We start from the raw sequence: 23,456 nt of genomic DNA, 5'->3' as shown, positions 1-23,456 counted from the left end.
CCTCCCCCCTGAAAGGTGCCGATTGTGGCGCCGGAGGGGGGGGGGATTCCGATGAGCGGAGGTCCATTTTAGGGTGGACCTCCGCTTTAAAGACCAGTTGAGGCTCCTTAAATTTTTTTTTATCTAAATCCACTTGGGGCGCCTCACATCTTTGCTATGCGACAACACATACAATATTGTGCATGGAAATTTGCAGAATGAAAACATTTGTAACGCACCTCCTGCATTAGAGTGCCTCCACTCTGTATGAAGGAACACAGGGGGCACCTCTGGAAAGCAGCATTGTCTGCCAGGCTGGGGGGGTGTGTTAGTGTATCGGTGTAAATCTAAATCTGCTAGTTCATCTAACAAATTGAAGCCAAACTCCAGCTTACACTTTATAAGCAGGTGAAGCACTGTTTTTCTCAAGTCATCTTCCAGGACGGCACACCTGAGAGATGAGAGGCTCCTCCCTACAGGAAACACAATCAATCGACAGCTGTTTTAAGTCCCCACCCTTCCCCTTGATCCTCAGTTTTTGATTGTGTTTCTCCCTACACAGCGAAACTGTTTGTTTTTTTCCAAATGACCCGAAGCCTGGGGCTGGTGGTCTCCCCCTGGGAGCCAGACCACAAGCCTGGGAAGCCTCTGGGTCTGGTAGGATATTCTTGTCCTTCCTGGGGGGTTCCCCTATCTTTTCCTCAGGGCGGGCAGCAGAAATTGGAAGAGCCCCCCTGAGAGCTGAAGGACCCTGGGTACAGTGGTGTACCCAGAACTTCAGGGGCCATTATCCTGTCTCCCCCCTCCTTACCTGTACAGGTGGCTGTTCAGACGGGGGTGCTGGCCATCGGTTCTTTCCAGGGGGCTTGTCCCCGACTCCTGGGTCCCCGGTAGCTCGCGTGGGCTGCCGGAGAGGGCGTGGCAACAAGCACCCGCGTCATTTTCAAACTTCGGGAAAATGGCAGCGGCGTTCTTACCCAGGAGGGAAGGCTGAGAGTCAGTAGGAGCAGGCGCCCACATCCTCCTTTCTCTAGAGCGAGGAGGCACCAGTTTACTACGGTGGATGTCTGCCTTAACCACCTCAGATATGAAGATGGGAATGAGGAATGGAAGGCATTGCCCCCCCCCCCCCCCATGTATATAGACTGACTTCCCTATGGGGACAGCAGTTGGGGGGGGGAGCACTTTGGCGGCTATCCTCCTTGCGTGTGGACCATAAGGATGGAAAAGCAAGCCCGCTGGCTGTGGCAAAAAGAGGAAGACGACAACGGTGAGTACTTTACTTTCCTTTTGCCGTGGGAATTTAGCTGCAAAATCCCCAATTCCAGCCAGAGGGTTCCTGGGCATTTGAGATCTCACCTGGGGTCTGGATTCAAATAGCCCTTAAGCTTCTGCTAAAAACACCAGCCGCAGCTCCCTCTTACATCAGAGAAGCTGTATGGTGGACAGGTGGTGCAGAGGAACGAGTGTGCCTAAACCACCTCAGATGAGAAAGAGGTAGGTAGGCCATTGCTCCCCCTTCCCCGTGTATATACTGACTGGTGCAGTGCAGAACCTGGGGTCGGGATACAAATAGCGCAGACGCCACTGCTAAAACCACCAGCCACAGCTCCCTCTTACAGCAGAGACACTGTGGTTATCGCAGCAGTAGGTTGCCAGCCTCTCCCTACATGCCCAGTTGTGGTACATTTAGTAGGGATGAATATAGCGTACAGAGGGGACCTGGTAGATACAAAGTTACTTACAGGCCAGGTATACCACTGAACAGGTTATTAATTGGGCAGTGGTTGGTGGATTCAGAAGCTCCCCTGGTCAGCAGGTGCACTAGGTTACCGGCCCTATTAGCCCAGCTGCTAGGAATCTGAAGTTGCTTCACAATGTTCAAAAGCTGACCTAACATTCAAGGATGGGCAGAGACCAAGCTACTGTGTGGCACAGTAGGGGTTCCCTTGTCACAGATCCTCCTTTTGGGGGTTGCCTGCTATAGTTAACTTTCATAAGCTCCAACCTCCCACTCCACCTTTACACTGTGTTTATATTATAGTGTAGGAGGTAAGAAGAAACTTTTTTTATTGGTTTGGGCTACAATCCACGCAGTGGCAGATCTAAAGGCGATTCACCATAGATCGCTCCCTACATCCTTTTAATTGAGGATTTTCTGTGCAAACCTATGCAAGAGCTACATAATTAATTATTTGAAGCCTGCAAATAGCTATTTACCTCCCAGGCTAAACTGGTAACCACCTCTTCTAGAGAGGTCTTAAATTGGTCTCTAGGGCTGGGCTGATTGAGACTTTAGTTGCTAATCAGCACCACCTGGATATGTGCTGGCTAGCGTTTGCTCAGTCTATGGAGGTAAGGTAGGACAACAACTACTACTAATAGTAGGGTGTCCAACCATTTTAGGATCTGTTCCTTCTCTGGTGGTGAAGGTTTAGTATCTACAGCCCAGGCTATGCCTATGAAATAAATTGCCTGTTGGTTATTTCATAAAGGGATAGACCATGACTCCTCATTGGCTGCACACCAGTAGACCTCAGTAGTGAAGGTTTGTGCTTGCTGGGATGTTTTTGTGGCACAGCAGAAATACACATTGAGATTTGTGACATCTCTGCTTATAAGGTCTATATTGCTGTACATCAGAAGTGCACTGCACTGAAGCTTGTTTGCTGTCCTTTATATACTAAAGGTACTGCTTTGTTTGGCTACAGATCAGAAAAATACAACAGTGAAGGTGGTCTGTACTTTCTGGTTTTGTGTTGCACAGCAGAAATGCACATCATTGTGTCTGGTGACATCTCTGCTCATAATGGTTATATTGTTGCACATCAGACATACACAAGATTGAGGTCTGTCTGTGGGGCTTTGTGTCCTGTTTTACTGCCTTGTTGGTTACTTATCAGAAAGGCAGCAGTGAAGTCTGATGGTCCTGATTTGCGTGGCGCTGTGCTGATTCAGACAGTGCTATTAACAGCAATGGCTGCCGAGTTTAAACATGCGATTTGACATGTTGAGTCGCATGACAAATCATTTCAATATGGATGTGCTATCTCTATTCATAGTGTTTTATTGTTGCACATCAGATTTATACAGCATTAAGGTCTGTGAGGTTTTGTGTCCTGTATTACTGCCTTATCAGAAAGGCAGCAGTGAAAATTGATGGTTCGAATTTGTTGGGCTACATAGTAGAAATACAAATTGAACCCCTGCCAGGTGTAGTACATATACTGCCTTTGGTAATCCGTGTAGCACCACAAAGTGGTGTTGTGCTGATTTTAGCCATGCGATTTGACATGTTGAGTCGCAAGGCCAAATCGCTTCAATATGCATGTGCTATCTCTATTCAGAATTGTTATATTGTTGCACATCAGACATACACAGGATTGAAGGTTGTCTGTCCTCTATGCCTTGCATATACTGCCTTATTGGCTGCATATCAGAAAGGACACAGCAGTGAAGATTGCTTGTCTTTTTCTGATTTTGTTTTTGCTGCTCAGCTGAGAGACACATTGAGGATGGTGGCCTCTCTGCTCAGTATTGGTATATTGCTACACATCAGACATACACAAAGATTGAATGTTTGTGTCCTGTATGTCCTATATTTACTGCCTTATCGTTTGTATATCAGGCTAAGCAGTGTTTCTCATGGATCTACCTTTCTGCATCTTAGGGATACACAGCAGGGGTTTGTTGGCTGCAATCCTCCAGGGAGTCACAGCATTGGGGACCCCTTACTTGTTCGACCTGAAAATTGCTATTTGTTTTTTTTTTTTCCCTGCGACCTGTGTAATCTTGAGGTCTGTGGATCCAGGAATCAGGGACTGCTGGTGTCGCACAGACACAAATGGTACCCATTGGAAGCCATAGTATATGACTTCTCATGCGTCTTGCAGTCCCAAGTCGCAGGTTGGGTCGCACGGGTGTGGGAACCCTAAACTTATCTGTCCCTTCTGATTGAGGTTTTGCTACACAGCAGGAATACTCATCATGGCGTTATTGTTTTATTTTGCAGCAGACCAGAAAGATTGCAGCTGTAAAGGCTGTCTGTCTTTTTCCTCAGTGTCTGCTTTTATGTTGTTGCACAGCAGAAATACTCAAGATTGAAGCTTGTTGGTGCTTTCTGTTTCAGAAAAACACAATGCTGCAGGTTGCTTGTGTCCTTTCTCAGTGTTGGTTCTATCTGAACTACACTACAGAAGTGCATGACAGAAAGGATTGTCTTGTGTTCCATATTTTTCCCTGTGGCATAGCAGAAATGCACAACACGGGAGTTGGTGTTCATATTAATCTTATAACTGTGGTGGTTTGTCAGAAATACACAACATAGAAGTTTGGGTCTTTCTGTCTTTATAGCCTTGTTTTGCTGTACATAGGTAAAGCACAACAGTAAAGGGGGTTCCTGTCCTTTCCGTATTTATATATCAGTTATGACCTAGCTAGCTGCACTAAAGAAATACGCAGCATTTAGGGTTTGCTTGAGTCTTAATGTTTTTACGTCTTGGCAGCACATCAGAAAACCAGACTATGAGGACTGTTTGTCTACGTTGAGGTTCAGATTTGGGTCTCTTCCCATATTTGATATATTGGTTTAGCTAGTCACACTCAGGCACACAACATTGTTGTCTATGCTTGTGTCCTTTCTGTCTAAATCTATTGTGCCGTGCCCACAATCTATGATCATTTTATTTGTGATATTATTAATGCATGTATCACCTTTTTGTATTTCAGCCTTCTTTTCCATGGAGGGGCCAGGAGTTCGGGCTGCAGCTGCCACATGTCAGAAAACCTTGACCACTTGCATTCAGGGATGCCAGAACCATTTCCTAGGGTTGAAGCCCTGTAGGGTTATGGGACACTGGAGGAAGGGGATAATGAATCGCCCTGTTTAGTAAGAACTTGGAGAGCTCTGTTCAGAGGAGTATTAGGGCCTGAGGATGAAGTATAAAGATGTATACCCGATCGAATAGGTTTCGGCTCGGTGCATGGCCTTCATTTTGCCCTTTTAGCAAAACTAGACATAGCAATATGGGTAGTCTACTCCTGCTAGGGACTTTAATCTCCTGAAGAAGGCTCTCAGGCGTAAGTAAGGACATAGATTGGGCGTGCCTTAAACCCAGGGTTCAAGCTTCTGTTAATCTATTTCCCTTAAGTAGGCTTCCCTTTAGTCTTTTGCTGACATAAAGATAAAAAGGAAGCAGTTTTATTTCCCTCAACAGGATAGTGTTAAGACAGGCCCTCTTATTGATTAATGTAGTGTCCTTGTCTTACACAGGTCTTATTTATCTTTTTAGTGGTTCTAAGTAGCACCTACAGGCATAATAGGCCATGGTTGTTAGATGTGGAGATAGGCAACATTGCTAACCTACAAGTTTAACATGTTTTCTGATTCCATTTTTAAGAGCCCATTTCACCTAGATACTGCATCTGAAGCGGAAAAGGCAGGAACATCTGTGGAGCAGACCTGCAGATCAGCCGCATGATCCAGCTAAGATGCCTTCATCAAGCATATGAGCGTATGGAGTGGAGGTAAAGCTCACTGCAGAGCCAAGGTTCGCCAAGAGGGTTTTGCAGTGGCCCCACCCTAAGGTAGGCCTGAGGTACTTGTTTATCCTCTCAGGTGTGCCGTCCTGGAAGATGACTTGAGAAAAGTACCAGTTACTTACCGGTAACTGTCTTTCTGGGAAATCTTCCAGGACGGCAGGCCTACTTCCCGCCCGTTGGAGGAGGGAAAATTCTAGAACACTAGAAGGTGAGTACCTATGAGGAATGATTTCCCTTGTGAACCTGGTTCAGGAGTTACTTCTCTACAAACTGAGGATCAAGGGGAAGGGTGGGGACTTAAAACAGCTGTCGATTGATTGTGTTTCCTGTAGGGAGGAGCCTCTCATCTCTCAGGTGTGCCGTCCTGGAAGATTTCCCAGAAAGACAGTTACCGGTAAGTAACTGGTACTTTTTTTTTTTTTTTTCCTTTGGGGATAAAGGTTTTACATAAATTAAACTGATCATTGTAAGCACTCCTGTCAGACCCCTTTCACACCGGGGCACTTTGCAGGCGCTACAGTGTTAAAAATAGCGCCCTGAAAGAGCCGCTGCTGTGTCTCCAGTGTGAAAGCCCTGAGGACTTTCACACTGGAGAGGTGCGCTGGCAGGACGCTAAAAAAAAGTCCTGCTAGCAGCATCTTTTTGGAGCGGTGTAAACCACTCCTGATCACTAAAATCAATGGGGCAACGTGGCTATACCACCGAAATAGTGATGCTGCAGCAGCGCTTTGCAGGGTTTTTAACCCATTCTTACTGAGGCGGTGGGTACGCCGGCGGTTAAACGCTGATTTTTTTTTTTTGCGGCGCTTTACTGCCAATTTTGTGCCGCTAGAGGGGCGCTTTTACCCCCGCTAGCAGCAGAATAGTGTCACGAAATTCCCGGTAAAGCGCCGCTAAAAATAGCGGCATTTAACCACCGGAGCACCCACCGCCCCAGTGTGAAAGGGGCCTCAGTGGTAAATGGTTTGTCTCATCTCTGTAACTGATACATTCTGCTGGAGCTTATTCTGTTAAAAAAGAAAAACTTCTCTGGTAGTGAAAGGGTTGAATAAAGACATCAGTCTATCTGGTTCAACCTGACACTTTGTGTCAACAATTGTCCCCATCCCTGTACATTGCACACTCTCTCACATCAGTCCCTACCCTCAAGGAGCCCACAATCCAAGGTCCCCATTCATATACTAGGGCCAATATTGGACAGAAGCCAATATTAAAATTGCATCTTCAGTTTTGGGAATGTTAAAGAAGAACTCCCACTTCACTTTTATTCCCCCCCCCCCCCCCCCCCCCCATGTTCAGGCCCCCCTAAAGTATATGTACTTTGGTAGGGAAAGAAAAACTCCGCTCTACATGAGTAATGGAAAACAGGTGAGTTGGGGAATGGACTCCTCCCACAGGTGCTGGCCCCGCCTCATTGGCCGTGCGGTAGATAAAAGAGGGAATGGATGGCTGCACACCAAACTAATAGTCTTTTCATTGTAAAATCCATAAACATGAATGACACCACAGGACGGTAAAATCAGGCACAAGTAGACGCGTTTCACACAGCATCGCTGTGCTTATTCGTTACCCTGACACGTTCCATTTATAGTCCTTAAATGGGGACCCCCCCCCCATGTGAAGCACAGATGAGGATGACGTCAGCGGAACATCTTGAAATGGGCAGTTAGTTTTGTTCCGAATTAAAATTCGGATGTATCCAAATTTCCCATTTAGAATAGTACCAAATTGAAATGAATCTGAAGTGACGAAAAAAAAAAATTGGTAGATATTTGAATACGAGTCATTTTTTAATATGTTTTTAAATTTAAATAGTTTTCCAATTTCCAAGGAGAATTAAATAGAATAGAAAATAAAGGAAAAGAATAAAACAAAAACAAAAAAAAAATCTATTCTATTCCTTTTTTATTTTCTAGTCTACTTTATTATTTTTCGAAATTTGAAAACTATTCGAATTCGATTTGAAAACTAATTCCGAAAACCAATGAAACAAATTTTTAACCACTTCAATACAGGGCACTTAAACACCTTCCTGCCCAGACCAATTTTGAGCCTTCAGCGCTGTCGCACTTTGAATGACAATTGCGCGGTCATGCTACACTGTACCCAAATGAAATTTTTATCATTTTTTTCCCACAAATAGAGCTTTCTTTTGGTGGTATTTGATCACCTCTACGGTTTTTATTTTTTGCGCTACAAATAAAAAAATACCGAAAATTTTGAAAAAAAAAATGTTTTTTTTTTGTTTCAGTTTCAAAACTTTGTAAATAAGTACGTTTTCTCCTTCACTGATGGGCACTGATGGGGCTACACTGATGGGCACTGATAAGGTGGCACTGATGGGCACCAATGTGGCACCAATGAAGTGGCACTGATAGGCGGCACTGATAGGCGGCACTGATAGGCGGCACTGATAGGCGACACGGATGGGCGACACGGATGGGCGACACGGACGGACACTGATAGGTGGCACAAATTGGCACTGATAGCTGGCACGGATGGGCGGCACGGATGGGCATGGATAGGCGGCACAGGTGGGCATGGATAGGCGGCACAGGTGGGCATAGATAGGCGGCACAGGTGGGCATGGATAGGCGGCACAGGTGGGCACGGATAGGCGGCACAGGTGGGCACTCATAGGCGGCACAGGTGGGCACTCAGGCGGCACAGGTGGGCACTCATAGGCGGCACAGGTGGGCACTCATAGGCGGCATCGGTGTTATAGTAATGGATGCCAATCAGTGCCAAACAATAATGCATGCCAATCAGTGATGCCCATTGTGGCCACTGATTGGCATCCATTATGGGCACTGATTGGCACCCATTGTGCTGACTGGCACCCTGGTGGTCTAGGGAGGATTATGGATTTTTATTACCTTTTCCCTGGTGGTCTAGTGGTGTCCCTGGTGGTCCAGTGTGGGCATCCTCGGGGGGGCTGTGCTGATAATCGATCAGCACAGACCCCCCCCCTGTCAGAGGAGCAGCCGATCGGCTCTCCTCTACTCGCGTCTGACAGACGCGAGTGAGGGAAAGCCGATCACCGGCTCTTCCCATTTACACTGTGATCAGCCGTGATTGGACACGGCTGATCACATGGTAAAGAGTCTCCGTCGGAGACTCTTTACCGAGATCGTAGTTGCCGGGTGTCAGACTGACACCCCGCAACAACGATCGCCGCGATGCGCGCCCCCGGGGGCGCGCAGCGGCTCATTATCCTAATCACGTCATATGACGTGAGGTTAGGATAATGAAACCACTTTGCCGCCGTCAATTTGTAATAGGGCGGGCGGCAAGTGGTTAACAAAACAAACTTATGTAAATAACGAATCTAAACGAAACAATGAGTTTTTTTTTTATTTTTTATTTTTTTCGTTCTGCAAATGTCTTTGTGAAATGGATCGGAAATGTGAATACTGCATGCTGAAAGCAGAATAAAAACAATCACTGATATCGACGCCGGTCCAAAAAAACGCGAAGGGAAGACAAAAAAAAAGTTAGCGTCCCAACCAGCCATATAAACACCTTATATAAATTTACAAAGAGAAATGGTAAAAAAAAAAAAAAAGACACATATAGAAAAGTTTTAAATGAAATAACAAATGCATGAAACTGAATTATATGATGAAAACGAAAACAAATGTGTCAGCAGAAAAGGATTATTAAAGGAAAAAAATTATGAATAAAAAAAAAAAAAAAATCAAGAAAGAAAACACATAATATATATCAAATAGTATAAAATATCATGAATAAATAGATAACCTATATCTGGGTTGAAACCAACCTTATCTGTGTATACCTGACGAGGTACAGAAAATGTATATTGTTTTCAAATTTCGGATCCAAATTCCGTTACAACAGAAACATGACTGCTGTTTTGTTCACCAATCAGAGGAAGTCAGCACAGCACAGGGATGGTGGGAGCCCCTCATAATGATAAATTCATCATAATGAACTTTCGTCCTTTTAGGAAAAGTTTACAAATGTAAGGAAAAGTCGTATTTCGTACGAATCTGAATTGAATTTCAGACGCGAATTACGAATTCATTTTCGTACGAAACAAATTTATTGACGGCGCACACGTCTACCTCGTATTGCTTCATGCACTTTATGTGTTTTAACACTTGTGTTTTTTTTTTTTTTTGTGGATTTTACACAATTCGTTTTTTTTCCTTGCACGAAGACAGATGTATGATTTGACTTTATTGTATACAACACCAGCGCTACACTTTCTGATCTAGTATCCTCTGTGGATGTTCCAGGTCGGCAGTCCGCTTCCTGCTGACATTTGGGGAAGTGATTGATCAGCAAAAATTTGGTAAAAAGTTGCAGCAAGTTTAATCATGAACTTCGGAGCCCCTCCCACTTTTAAATCCCCAAGCCCCGCCCACCCGCCGCTGTCAGTGCGCTCAGATCTCCGGCTGCGATGGAGATCAGCTTCGCCGGGCGCAGGGCTCTGGTGACCGGGGCAGGGAAGGGTGAGTGGGGGGGGTACTGGGAGGGATGTAGGGGAAGGAGAGGCCGGTCCGAGGGGTGTGTATAACGTCTCCTCTGTGCAGGGATCGGACGGAGTACGGTGAAGGCTCTGCGGGCCGCCGGGGCTGCGGTGATCGCTGTGAGCCGAACTCTACAGGACCTGGAGAGTCTGGCCAGCGAGGTGAGCGCTGCTATACCGCCATCTAGTGGCCGGATTTCAGTATTACAGCAGGCTGGGTTATACATGTATATAAGGTGTAAACAGAAATAAGTATACATTGTATAATCTGTGTGTATCTATATGGTATATAACTGTGGGTACAGGATTGGTTATATGGGATTGTATGATATTTATTTTTTTAATGGTTGAACTAGATGGGCTTGTCTCTTTTCAACCTGAGTAACTATGTATGGGCAAAACAACATTTTAGGGCTGAAACAACTAATCGATTACTATTTTCATAATCGATTAATCGGCCAGCAACAAAATGGGCTTAAAGTTAATGAGTGATGATCTTTACCAGATTGACCCTTTAATAGTATATATCCTCTAATAGTATATACACTATATCTCTCCTCTAATGGTATATATCCTCTAATGGTATATATACTATATCTCTCCTCTAATGGTATATATCCCTTCTAATGGTATATATCCCTTCTAATGGTATATATCCCCTCTAATGGTATATACAGTATATCTCCCCTCTAATGGTATATCTCCCCTCTAATGGTATATCTCCCCTCTAATGGTATATCTCGCCTCTAATGGTATATACAGTAGATCTCGCCTCTAATGGTATATACAGTAGATCTCGCCTCTAATGGTATATACAGTAGATCTCGCCTCTAATAGTGTATATAGCCTCTAATAGTATATACAGTATATCGTTCCTCTAATGGTATATACAGTATATCTTCAATAGTATATACAGTATATCTCTCTGCTAATGGTATATACAGTATATATCCCCTCTAATATATACAGTATATCTCTTCTGTCTGTTATGCTCAGAGTGGATTAGATATTTTGCTCCCTAACCATATAGTTGGTTATTTATATTCACCACTGCATATAGACATTTTTAAGAATAAATTGCCTTTTTTAAAACTTTACATATTAACTAAATTATACACCACACTTTTTTTTTTTTTTTTTTTTTTAAGGTCATTAACCGATTAATCAAAACAATAATTGGCCAACAAATCGATTATGAAAATAATCGTTAGTTGCAGCTCTACAACGTTGGTTTATTTTATTATTATTATTATACACAATTTATATAGCGCCAACAGTTTGCGCAGCGCTTTGCAAAATATGGGGGGGGGGGACAACACAATTACAGTACAATACAAAAGGTACAGGAGGGCCTGGCTCATATGATTTGATGGGAATGATTTGATTTGATGGGAATTATTTTATATTTGTGTATATGGTATAGGGCAGTGGTCATCAACCCTGCCCTCAGTGCCCACTAACAGGCCAGGTTTTATGTATTATCACTGAGCAGCGAATGATCTCACCTGTGATGTATTTCAGTTATCTTGCAAACCTGGCCTGTTAGTGGGTCCTGAGGACAGGGGTTGATGACCACTGCTATAGGTAATAAGAACATTTTTACATATAATAAAATAAGGTACAAGTCTGTCTTTCTAAACCTTTTCAACACATCGGAACCTTTGAAATAACTCTACACTAAAGTTCCTCCACCCCAAACTCGCTCATCCATGTCTCTATGGACCTTGCTTTGTGCACTGGTGCAAATCATTTGGTGGAGAGGGGATTATGGTGTGGGGGTTGTTTTTCAGGGGTTGGGCTTGGCTCCTTAGTTCCAGTGAAGGGAACTCTTAAGACGTCAGTATACCAAGACATTTTGGACAATTTCATGCCCCCAACATTGTGGGAACAGTTTGTGGATGGCCCCTTCCTGTTCCAACATGACTGCGTACCAGTGCACAAAGCAAGATCCATAAAGACATGGATGAGCTCAAGCGTGTTCGCATACACCATGTGCAGAGCCCGCCAGGGAGTTGTCGCAGTGCTGCGCTAATCACAGGCAGTGAGACATTGCCCCGATGCGCGGCTGCAGAGATCGGGCAATGTCCCACTGCCTGTGATTAGAGCAGCGCTGCGCCGACTTCCTGGCGGGCTCAGCGTGTGGCGTATGCGAACACGCCTGGGCTCACCCTTAATAAAGACATGGATCAGCGAGTTTGGGGTGGAAGAACTTGACTGGCCTGCACAGAGTCCGGACCTCAACCCGATAGAACACCTTTGGGTTGAATTACAGTGGAGACTGTGAGCCCTCGTCCAACATCAGTGCCTGACCTCACAAATGGGCTTCTGGAAGAATGGTCAAACATTCCCATAGACACACTCCTAAACCTTGTGGATGGCCTTCCCAGAAGAGTTGAAGCTGTTATAGCTGCAAAGGGTGGGCCAACTCAATATTGAACCCTACGGACTAAGACTGGGATGTCATTAAAGTTCATGGAAAGGCAGGTGTCGCAATACTTTTGGTAATATAGTGTGTGTGTGTGTGTGTGTGTGTGTGTATATATATATATATATATATATATATATATATATATATATATATATATATATACACACACACACACTATATTACCAAAATTATTGTGACACCTGCCTTTCCATGAACTTTAATGACATCCCAGTCAAGTTCAATGTTGAGTTGGCCCACCCTTTGCAGCTATAACAGCTTCAACTCTTCTGGGAAGTCTGTCCACATATATATATTATACACAGAGTATCTCACAAAAGTGAGTACACCCCTCACAGTGCACAGTATATTTGCCTTTAGTATATCAACCTCAAAGTGTTTGTCTATTGTTGAGATGAGGATCTGATCACATTTTATGGCAAATTACTGCAGAAAACCGGCTAATTTCAATACTTTTTTTTTTTTATTGCCACTATACATAGTTACTTTGGTCCAGGTTGGACTAATGTAACTATGTATGAAATATCCATACCTGGAAGTGTGTTTTTGATTTTCTAATTTTGCAGTGTCCTGGAGTGGAGACAATCTGTGTGGATTTGGGTGAATGGTCAGCAACTGAGGCTGCCATAAAATCAATCGGGCCGGTGGACCTTCTTGTGAATAATGCAGGAGTGGCTCACCTGCAGCCGTTTCTTGAAATCACGCAAGAAGCATTTGATAGGTATGTACATATTCCTAGCAGTATAGTGTTCCATTTTCATTTCTGCTAAAGGGGTTGTATAGTAGTTTTCTACTTTCTTTATTGTTCGTTTAAATAGGAACTGCAGTCTGTTCACATATTTTGTAATAAAAAAACATCTTTGCCATTTTGAAGCTTCCCTCAATCCACTTTGCATATTATTTTATATATACTGTGATTCTGTACTTGCCAAATATGCTGCAGAAATCTCCCTCCATTGAGTCTGGCTGCAGCCACTTTAACTGTGGGCAGCTAAAGCTGCTGCCTGTTTACTTCCTGGAATTACACAGACACACAGAGGCACAACTCCAGCTCTGCAGCTTTCATTGACCCTCTTATGACTTATCCCCCCTCCCTTCCTGGCAAACTGAGTCTGGCTGCAGCCATTTTTAACTATGGGCACTTCCAGGATTTACACAGAGGCACACCTTCAGCCCTGAAGCTCTCATTGGCCCTCTTATAAATCATTCCCCCCCCCCCATCCGTTCCTGGTAAACTCTCACAAGCGTGAGAGAGAGCTGAGCTGTGCATGATGTCATAAGCCTAGGCTAATGACCAGAAAAGAAACAGGAAGTGGGCTGTATAAGGTATTTACTGGCAGAATTTTTTTGTTTTGTTTTGTTTTTTAACTATCCAAAGTTAAAACAACAAGGGCAGAAGATTTAATAGATGGAAAGTTGAAACAAAATGACTGAAGTTCTGCTTTAAGGAACACAGGATCAGGGTGATTGGGTTATACTGCCACCTTCAGGAGGAGTTGGACAGTGGCAAACAAAAAAAGCTGTTGGCCAGCTAGGTGTAACCCCTCCCACTCCCAGCATGATTCAGCTTTTTGCTAGCATCGTAAGAGGATGGGCAGCTTTCTCTAGTCCTTTTTATTCATTTTTTTTTTTTTTTTAATCTAATTTTTCTTCAATGAAACCTCCAGATAGGCACTGCTGAGCTTGGCTCACTAGGCAGTTTTCCAGAACAGCTAACCTTCAGCACCACCTTTGGAATCCGAAGCTGGGAGCCCCTGGAATAAATATTAGGGGGCTACCCTAGAATGTGACCCAGTGGCGCTGCCCATTCTTTTGGATGATGTGTCAGCTGCAGAAAGCTTTCCAGGTTCAGAGTCCTGGTACTGCCTATGATGTGCCCAATCTCTCTTGGTCCATATTACAATGCCACATTGACCTTCAGGACCTACTACACTTTGGTGTTTTTTTTCCTGTTGCCATCATGCCTGTCTTCTGTTGGTCTACATGGAAGCAGTTAATATGCTGAGAAATTATTACTGCCTCATCAGTTTGAGAGTAGTGCATGCACTGCCCGCTCTCTCCTTGTCTTTTCTCTTTCTTCGGTATGAAGGAGCTTCTTCCTACTATTTGTAAGAGACATGCTGTTCACTCGTTGACTGGTCCTTCCTGCCACCTACAGTGACCTGGTCCCTTGTAGCCATTAGGCTTCTCCTGGCGGTGAGTAAACCCGGTCTTCACTAATAATTTGTTCCTGCTTGAACAGTACAACATGTTGTATTCCAAGCACAGATTAAGCAGAACCACTGCCCTTGGTCACTCATGATCCACTAACCGTTCAGGGGAGGCTTGCAGTGTCCCTCCTAAAGGACCTGAGACCGACAGCCTGGACCATTGTTAGAGAGTCTCCCAAAAAAATATATACTAGGACTTTTGCACTGGGTGTCTTCACATGTGGTGCCTCCCGCACAAACCTCCTTATGATTCAATGGGATTTAATTTTGGTTCTGTTGGTTCTTAAGAGCTATTAAGGATATTTACCTTTCCACACTCACTCACAAGATCAGGGCCCGTCTTTAAGGCAGGGAAAAAGGGGCAGCTGCCCTGGGCCCTGTCATTGTTGTGGGGCCCAAAGCAGCTGCCTCATACTTGTCAACTATCCCAGTTTAAATTCGCTTGGCCCTTGAATTTTTAGCCCCGTGCTGTGTCCTGATATCTCAGTGTGAAGTGCTGCTACTAATGCTGCCCAGCTCTGTCCTATTGTTTTTTTTTACAAATTACTCACCTGCAGACCCTGTGTTTACATGTACATAACCAGCAATTTATATGTAAATAGCTGTGGTCGGCGGCATTGATATGTGAATAAAGGCGGCATTCATATGTATATCATGCCCCCTGCAGTGGGGAGATGATGTGCTGTAACCTCTAGCAACTAATTAGTGAGCTGTAATGTGTGCTGTAACCTCTAGCAACCAGTCAGTGAGCGGTAATGATACACTGTAACCTCTGGCAACTAATCCCAATCAGTGAGCAGTATTATTGTACAGTAATCTCTAGCAACCAATCAACAAGCGGAAATCATGTGCTGTAACATCTAGCAACTAATTAGTGAGCCGTAATGTGTCCTGTGACCTCTAGCAACCAGTCAGTGAGCGGTAATGATACACTGTAACCTCTGGCAACTAATCGCAATAGTTGCCTGATCTGATACATTAAACTGATTTTAAGTCTAGCTGCTATTTATTGTATGTCTCAGAGCAGGTGGAGAGCAAAATTGTATTTGGGGGGGGGGGGGGGGGGGGCAGGAAAACGTTTGCCCAGGGTCCAATCAATATTAAAGACAGCCCTGCCCAAGATTATTTCTTGTTGCCATCACTTCTACAAGACTTGTTTGAGCTGATAGCCTTATCTTGTAAAGAACCATATGTGATTTGCACCAGGATAAGGTAATATTGAGCCACCTTCCTCCTTTTGGCCTCTTACCTCGACAAGGACATTGTTCATCTCTCTGTCTGGCTCCAGTACATCGGACGGGAATTTCCTTTTACTGTCTGGATCTGATTGCATGGGTACACCTCTCAGCCACTGCTTCCATTGTAAAGACCGATTTGCTTTTAGTCAATCCTGATGGTTTCTGATGAGGCGGCACTGAGGCAGTGTTAATTTAGTCTACTAAAACGCTTTAGTCTACTAAAACACTTTAGTCGACTAAATGAATACAACTAAAATACGACTAAAACAATTGAGATGACTAAAATACGACTAAAAATAAAAGCCATTTTTGTGAAAAAAGACTAGAATGAGACAAAAAACTATGACTACAACTAAATTGCAATTACTGAAATGTACTGGAGATTTTAGTGGACTAAAACGTAGGACATTTTAGTCGACTAAAATGTACTGGAGATTTAGTTGCCTAAATTCGACTAAAACAAGTGCAGAAGACTAAAATGGGACTAAAACTAAAATGCCATTTTAGTCCTAAGACTAAAATTAACACTGATGGGCGCTGATGAGGCCGCACTTATGGGCGCCGATGAGGCCGCACTTATGGGCGCTGATTAGGTGGCACTGATGAGGCACTAATATGCCGCACTGATAGGCAGCACTGGGCACTAAAAGCCAGCACTGACTGGTATCACTAGTGGGCACTGATTGCTGGCACTTCTGGCTCTTTTATTTAATCAGGGCACTGATCATCAGTGCCCTGATTACATCTCTTGCCCTCCCCTGGGAGGAGATGCTGCTGATCGGCTCTCCTCGCCACACCCTCTGTCAGTGTGAGGTGGTGAGAGCTGATTACCGGCACTTCCTTGTTTACAAGTGACCGGCTGTGATTGGACACAGCCGATCACATGTACCACAGATCGGGGTTGCGCCTTGTCCTAGGGAGCAGCCGTTGGGGTGCGCCGTCATATGACATCCACCCAGAACGGAGTGAAGACCACCCCTAGGCTCCATCACGCCCGCACGGTCCAGTGTTGTTTGTATTTCATGTCATTTTCTACTCCTGTGAGTTTATTGTATATCAAAACATTAGGGGTATATATTAGTTTTAATATCTGTGAGTGCTGCTCTTTCTCTTAGTGCACCGATCCTCACACTTTTGGTTTCACATATATTTTCCAGCACTAAGTGTAGTTTTCTTGTTTTTTTAAAGATGCTTTGGTACTAATCTGTTTTGGAGGGAGAAAGGCTGAATATTACTGTCATTGTTTTTGTATTTTACCTGACGTGTGCTTTTTGTTTAGGAGCTTTGCAGTGAATGTGAGAGCTGCAATTCTTGTATCTCAGGTAGGTCTTAAATACGCTCTTAGCCACGCCGATCTGTACAGGAGTGATCAGACACTCAGATGATACTCCAGTATTCATATTTGATATGCAGTGCTGTCAGGCAGTCTCCCCTTTATGATCCAACAATGTACCATGTAGTGCTAAATCAAAAAAAGGGAATTGCAGGAAACCTTCCCTCTGTGAAAACACGATTCCCCTTTATGCTCCTTGTTAGAGCCCCATACATGCTGAGATAGAAGCATTGTTGTCCCAAATCATCTGTATCCTTCAACAATCTTTTGGCTTGTGTCTGGCAAACCTTACCCTCTTTAATCACACCATTTGTCTGAGCAGAGACCATCGGGCATACTCCTGCTGTTTCCGGTGTCTATACCCTTAGGCAGTCTGGGAAACCCCACGTTTGGGTCCATTCACATGTTTAGGGGCTGTTTACTATAACAAACCCCTCTGATTGCCTTTTTGGGGAAGTATTGTATATTGCATATTTCCCGCTCTGAAATATTGCTTGAAGATTGTGTCTCAATATGTCTGGGCCACAGAACTCATGACTGTGACTCATGAAAGTAGATGACATAATTAATAATATGTAATGTACACCTCTGTATTAACCACACCCATGTTCTATGCAATGATTGGCTAATAATAGCGCATATAAATTGTAGACTCGCCCAGAATTAAACCAGACAACCTCTGAACACCAACTTTGACTCATCTCTTCTTGTGTTCAGAACAATGCTGTCTCCTTAGTACTGCAGTGCTAAGCAGGTTTCGTAAGTGCGGTAATTGCCGTAATTATACTTAGCTGGTCTTTGTCAGGTATATAGAAATACCATTTTAATCATAACGGTGACCATTTCAATTTAACATCTTTAAAAGTGTGGCCATATGCCCTCTGGCGCTATCTAGTGCTCCTGTTCCATATTTATGGAGGAACACTTTATTATAATAATAATTGCCATGTTATTGTTATTTCCTGCTCTCTACCCCTGATGAAGGTTCTGTAATCACAGAGACTGGAAACGCGTTGGGTTTGGGACATTAATGAGAGTATTATTGGTTCTCTGTATAGATGTCTTTTCTATGTATATTTGTTTGTTTGTATTTTATTGGAGATACTTGGTGTCTGGATGTCCTTTTTATTTTTTGTAAAACAAATTTAAATAAAAGATTTTATCTTCAATATTGGTGGTCCAGTTAAAGTCCCATTAAGGGGGTATCTTTTTGTATGGCAAACCTTACCCCTGCCAACAATTTTATGACTTTCTTATTCTTTCCATCAGATTGTGGCACGTCAGATGGTTGAGCGCGGTGTACCTGGGGCCATTGTCAACGTGTCCAGCCAGGCATCTCAGGTGGCCCTTCAAGATCATGCAGTATACTGTAAGCACTACAGATGAATAATTGAAATATATATATAGCATATATGTGTGAACTGGTTTATATGCCAAAGGATGTTTTTTTTTCTGTTTAGCCAATCTAGAGGCTATTGCCCAATTCCCAGAGGTATGGCTGGTATGGGGGCAGAGCACTGGCACAGAATTTTTTTATTTTATTTTTTCATTGGAGAACGTATCCCCCTTTATTATATATATATATATAATTTTTTTTTTTTTTTTATTTGATTTTTTTTCTTACAGGTGCCACAAAAGGAGCTCTCGACATGCTCACAAAGGTGATGGCACTTGAACTGGGACCAAAAAAGGTAGCTTCTTCTTTCTTTCTTCTTTTTCTTCCTTTTTTTTTTTTTAAGGCCCCTTAAAAAAAAAGTATCCGAAAAATAATTAATTTTTAAACTGCTTCCTGAAAAAGAATACTACTACTTACCTGTACCACTGTCACCTTTTAAGAGCTACATCGGTAGCTCCTAAATAGATGGCAGACACGGTGCTTTGGGGCACTACATTGGCTTAGTGATTAACACCACTTCCATTGCTGAAGCAGGGGGTCCTCAGTTCTAGGACACTGCCTGCATGGAGTTTGTATGTTCTCCCTGTTCTTAGTATCTGGCTTAATCCAAAGGGTAATTGCCTCCTTTTGCCCATGTATGTATGTAATATTGGTGCACATGGTTTAGGAAAGTAAGCTCTTTGGGGACTGGAGGGCAGGGACTGATATGAATGTACAGTATGGTGAGCGCTGCATCGATTGCTGGCGTTTATATACAGTAACTACCTGTAGTAGTAATAAAAACACAATTCTGGGCATGTTTAAATGCCTGGTCCTCCTTGCTGGTTTTGCTCCCACTATGTCACTACAGGATACCATTTTTGGATAGAACACTATCTCTTCACCAAAAAAAAATAATAAAAAAATAAAAAAGATTGGCTATGGATGTTTTTTTTTTAAAACTGATATCATTTTCAAGTAGTTGTAGACATTTTCTGAAATGTTGGCTTTTGGGTGGTTGATACATGGCTCTCCGTCCTTTTTTTTTTTTTTTCTTAGATTCGTGTCAATTGTGTGAACCCCACAGTGGTAATGACTGATATGGGGCGTGCTAACTGGAGTGATTCCCAGAAGGCTGAGCCAATGCTAAATCGGATTCCCATGGGACGCTTTGCAGGTGAGTGGTGGGTCCTAATGTTTACCTAAAGTCAGCTCTAGCTATTATTATTATTATTATAATATATATTTTTTTTCTTTATAAAGTGTGCAGGAGCCAGAATGTCTCATGTTTTTATTGGCGTCTCTGTTCTTCTTCAGAAGACTTCTAATCAATTCCTGTCCTGGTGCCAAGATGATCAGCCACAGAACCTGTATAATCTATGTGTGTTCGGGTTTTAAAGTGACGAGGTGGCAACTCGCACCCCCCCACCCCCATAAAGAAGGGACATTAACCTCTTGCTGACCGCCCTATAACAGCTTTACTGCTACAGGATGGCCACTGCAAGCAGGATCACAATAAATATATATATATATTTTTTTAGAAGGGTTAAAATATATCAATTCAATTTGTATTGCGGTCAGTCCTCCTGTCCAGGTGATAACCGTACAAATATCTCTCTCTCTATATCTATATATATATAATCTCTCTCTCTCTCTCTCTCTCTCTCTCTCTCTCTCTCTCTATATCTATATCTATATATATATATATATATATATTGCGCACAGTGGCCGTCCTGTAGCATTAAAGCTGCTATAGGGCGGTCAGCAATTGGTTAATGTCCCTTCTCTATTGGGGGGTCGGGGTGGGGGTTGCCACCATCAGCCCTTTAAAACCCCTAACACACATAAATTATACAGGTTCTGTGGCTGATTAAGGTGGTAATTTCACTTGGTGCCTTATTTGAATGAAATTAGCCTCAGTACCTGTGTAATTCATGTGTTCGGGTTTAAAGGCATAAGGTGTGTGGGGGGGGGGGGGATTTGGTCTGTGTGGGGTCCTACAATTTCCAATGGCAGTCCTGGCCATGTTCCTTTTGGCGACAGGGACTGATGTGAACTGTGGGATGTATCCGTACGTTGCTAATGTTAAATCTTACCTCTTTATTTTCAGAGGTGGAAGATGTAGTCAATAGCATCCTCTTCCTACTCAGTGACAAGAGTGGGATGACTACCGGTGCATGTCTTCCCGTGGATGGGGGCTACCTTATCAGCTGAGAGCTCTCGGAGGGTTCCAACGCACTGAACCGTAGACAAGCCTGCAACATATCTGCTCTTTAATTGGCTGTGAAGCCCGTAGGTTACAGAGGTCTGCAGCTGCCAGACTTTAACTAGAGCATGCTTATTCTTCCATTCAGCTCCTGAAGGTGTGCGGATTAGCGATTAGACTCATGGCAGGAGTGTATAATGAGACGATCTGTAAACTTGGTGTGTTCATCGCTGGCTGCCTAAGAGGAAAATCAATAAACCATTACTGAGAACACGCTTGAGCCTGCATTATTACACACGGTTTGCTGGTTCGGAGAGATCAAGAATAATAAGGGTGCACTTGAAAGAGGACCTGTCACTATTTTCTTTTGACAGTCTATTTGCTGCTGATTTCTGAGAGGTTTGGATACATTTCAATCTTATAAAACAGCCTGATTGTAAATGGACAAGCCAATAGCTTCTCACTCATTTTGAATAGGGTGTCCATTGGCTCCCGCTGCTGTCCGCCAAAGCCATTGACGGGGGGCGGGCTGAGCAACGCTCTGTGCGTCTAGATCAGTGGTTCTCAACTCCTGTCCTCAGGGCCCACTAACAGGCCAGGTTTGCAGGATAACTGAAATACATGACAGGTGATATCATTTGCTGCTCAGTGATTGCAGTATTCTAGTCTGCATCTTGCCCAAGGTAATACATAAAATCTGGCCTGTTAGTAGGCCCTGAGGACAGGCGTTGAGAACCACTGCTCGAGAGCCTGCATACGGTGGGGAAAATTTGATCCCCCCCTGCAGATTTTGTAATTTGCCTAATTACAAAGAAATGAAGGGTCTATAATTTTTATAGGTGTATTTAAGATGATGAGAAGAGTGATTGTAAGGCCTCATCCACACTGGACGTTAAAATACTGTTAAAAAAAAAAGTCAGTAGCTTTGCAGTGAGTTTTTTAATGTTTTTGCAATAGCGGTTTTCCGCGTCTGACGTTTTTGATCCATTGAAATAAATAGAATAAAAACACTCTTCTAAACGCTAACGCTGGTGAGCCTTGTTTTTGAGCATTTAACAGTGTTTTTATGACGGAGTGTTTTTGCAGCTGAAAAACTCCTCTCAGAACATTAACGTCATGGAGTGGCCTAGCCAATCTCCAGACCTTAATCCAGGAGTCTCAAACTGGCAGCCCTCCAGCTGTTGCAAAACTACAAGTTCCATGAGGCATTGCAAGGCTGAGAGTTAAAGAGCATGACTCCCAAAGGCAGAGGCATGATGGGACTTGTAGTTTCGCAACAGCTGGAGGGCCACCAGTTTGAGACCCCTGCGCTTAATCCTATATAAAATTTATGGAGGGAGCTGAAACTGAGTTGCCAAGAAACCTTAAGGATTTAGAGAAGATCTGTAAAGAAGAGTGGACCAAAATCCCTCCTGAGATGTGTGCAAACCTGGTCACCAACTACCAGAAACGACTCACCTCTGTGCTTGCCAACAATTGTTTCTCCACCAAGTAATAAGTCATGCTTTACTTGGGGATCAAATACTTATTTTATGCCAGAAACCATGAATCAGACTGAGACAGAAGTACAGTTAAATCACACTTGTTTAATAATAATAAAAGGTAAACCGTAAATGTAGTTTAAAACATAGCTAGAGTTCAGGAACTGGAATGGATAGTCAGACAAGCCAAAACGTCAAGGAGACAGAGATCGGCGTAATAGAACAGCAAGCAGGATCTGGAGCCAGAAGGAATGTCAGCCAAGCAAGTGTTGAACAGAAGAAAAAGGTGATTCTTTACAATCGCTCTTCTCCATATCCAGAATAAAAAAAAAATGAAGTTGGGCTTTAAAGCTGACTTTCATCCTTTTCAGTCTTGCAAAGTTGTACCCGCTCCTTTCCTGGAATGAAACTGCTTATCTGATTTCACTGCACACTGTATGCACAATGTATATTTCCTGTCTGGAGTACATCAAGCATCCTCTTGCTCTTTATTCCACAGCCTGACTGTCCCTGGCCCACCCTTTTCATTCTTTGGATTTCAGTTCTGTCAATCATGGGAGACGCAACATCACATGTGGGCGTTACCAAGAGCAGCCTGCATGCAAACGCAGTCTGCCTAGAAACACCCATTCCTCGAGATGCATATATCAAAATGCCTGGATTTTCAATAACTCCTCCCACTGGTTGCATCAGGGCTGGGGGGTCTCGGGAGAAGTACAGAGGCGAGATGCTGTGATGTTATCAGAAGCCATTTTTAGCACCCTGCTGGCCCCTCCCACCAGCCATGATCTGCCTGCATTGTGTACATAGACCCAGTTATAATATCACAAGGTTACAAATAAGGCATGTAATTTGAGATGTATCAAAATTTTAGCATCCGAAAAAGGTGTTAGGCTCGGTTCACACAGGGGCGGCACGACTTGCAGCGCGACTCAGACGCGACCTGCAAACGACTTCAGCGGCGACTTGCAAAACGACTTCTGTATAGAAGTCAATGCAAGTCGCCTAAAGTCGCCCCAAAAGTAGTACAAGAACCTTTTTTCTAAGTCGGAGCGACTTGAGTCGCTCCTATTAGAACGGTTCCATAGTACAGAACGGAGCGCGACTTGTCAGGCGGCTAAGTCGCCTGGACAAGTCGCCCCTGTGTGAACCGAG

General features: G+C 43.6%; 1 protein-coding gene across 1 annotated transcript; it reads left to right on the top strand.

Annotated features, from left to right (window-relative positions):
• Positions 1-9,846: 9,846 nt before the first annotated feature.
• On the top strand, positions 9,847-21,091 carry DCXR (dicarbonyl and L-xylulose reductase). Its single transcript, XM_077458868.1, has 8 exons — positions 9,847-9,995; positions 10,077-10,174; positions 13,025-13,179; positions 17,186-17,228; positions 18,509-18,608; positions 18,866-18,930; positions 19,674-19,791; positions 20,725-21,091. Exons 1-8 carry the CDS (start codon positions 9,944-9,946, stop codon positions 20,826-20,828), a joined length of 735 nt encoding a protein of 244 aa, XP_077314994.1. The 5' UTR covers positions 9,847-9,943; the 3' UTR covers positions 20,829-21,091.
• Positions 21,092-23,456: the final 2,365 nt, after the last annotated feature.

The sequence above is a fragment of the Lithobates pipiens genome, unplaced genomic scaffold (assembly GCF_037356315.1).
Source record: "Lithobates pipiens isolate NorthernLeopardFrog02 unplaced genomic scaffold, aLitPip1_a1.2 Scaffold_28, whole genome shotgun sequence".
Taxonomy (NCBI): domain Eukaryota; kingdom Metazoa; phylum Chordata; class Amphibia; order Anura; family Ranidae; genus Lithobates; species Lithobates pipiens.
The sequence above is the reverse complement of the archived record's forward strand: the minus strand, read 5'-3'. Positions and strand labels throughout refer to the sequence as shown.

Coding starts and splice junctions, on each gene's coding strand:
- DCXR (XM_077458868.1), top strand. CDS start 9,944: ATGGAGATCAGCTTCGCCGGGCGCAGGGCTCTGGTGACCGGGGCAGGG. Junction 10,175..13,024: donor TGGAGAGTCTGGCCAGCGAG/GTGAGCGCTGCT, acceptor CTAATTTTGCAG/TGTCCTGGAGTGGAGACAAT. Junction 18,931..19,673: donor TTGAACTGGGACCAAAAAAG/GTAGCTTCTTCT, acceptor TTTTTTTCTTAG/ATTCGTGTCAATTGTGTGAA.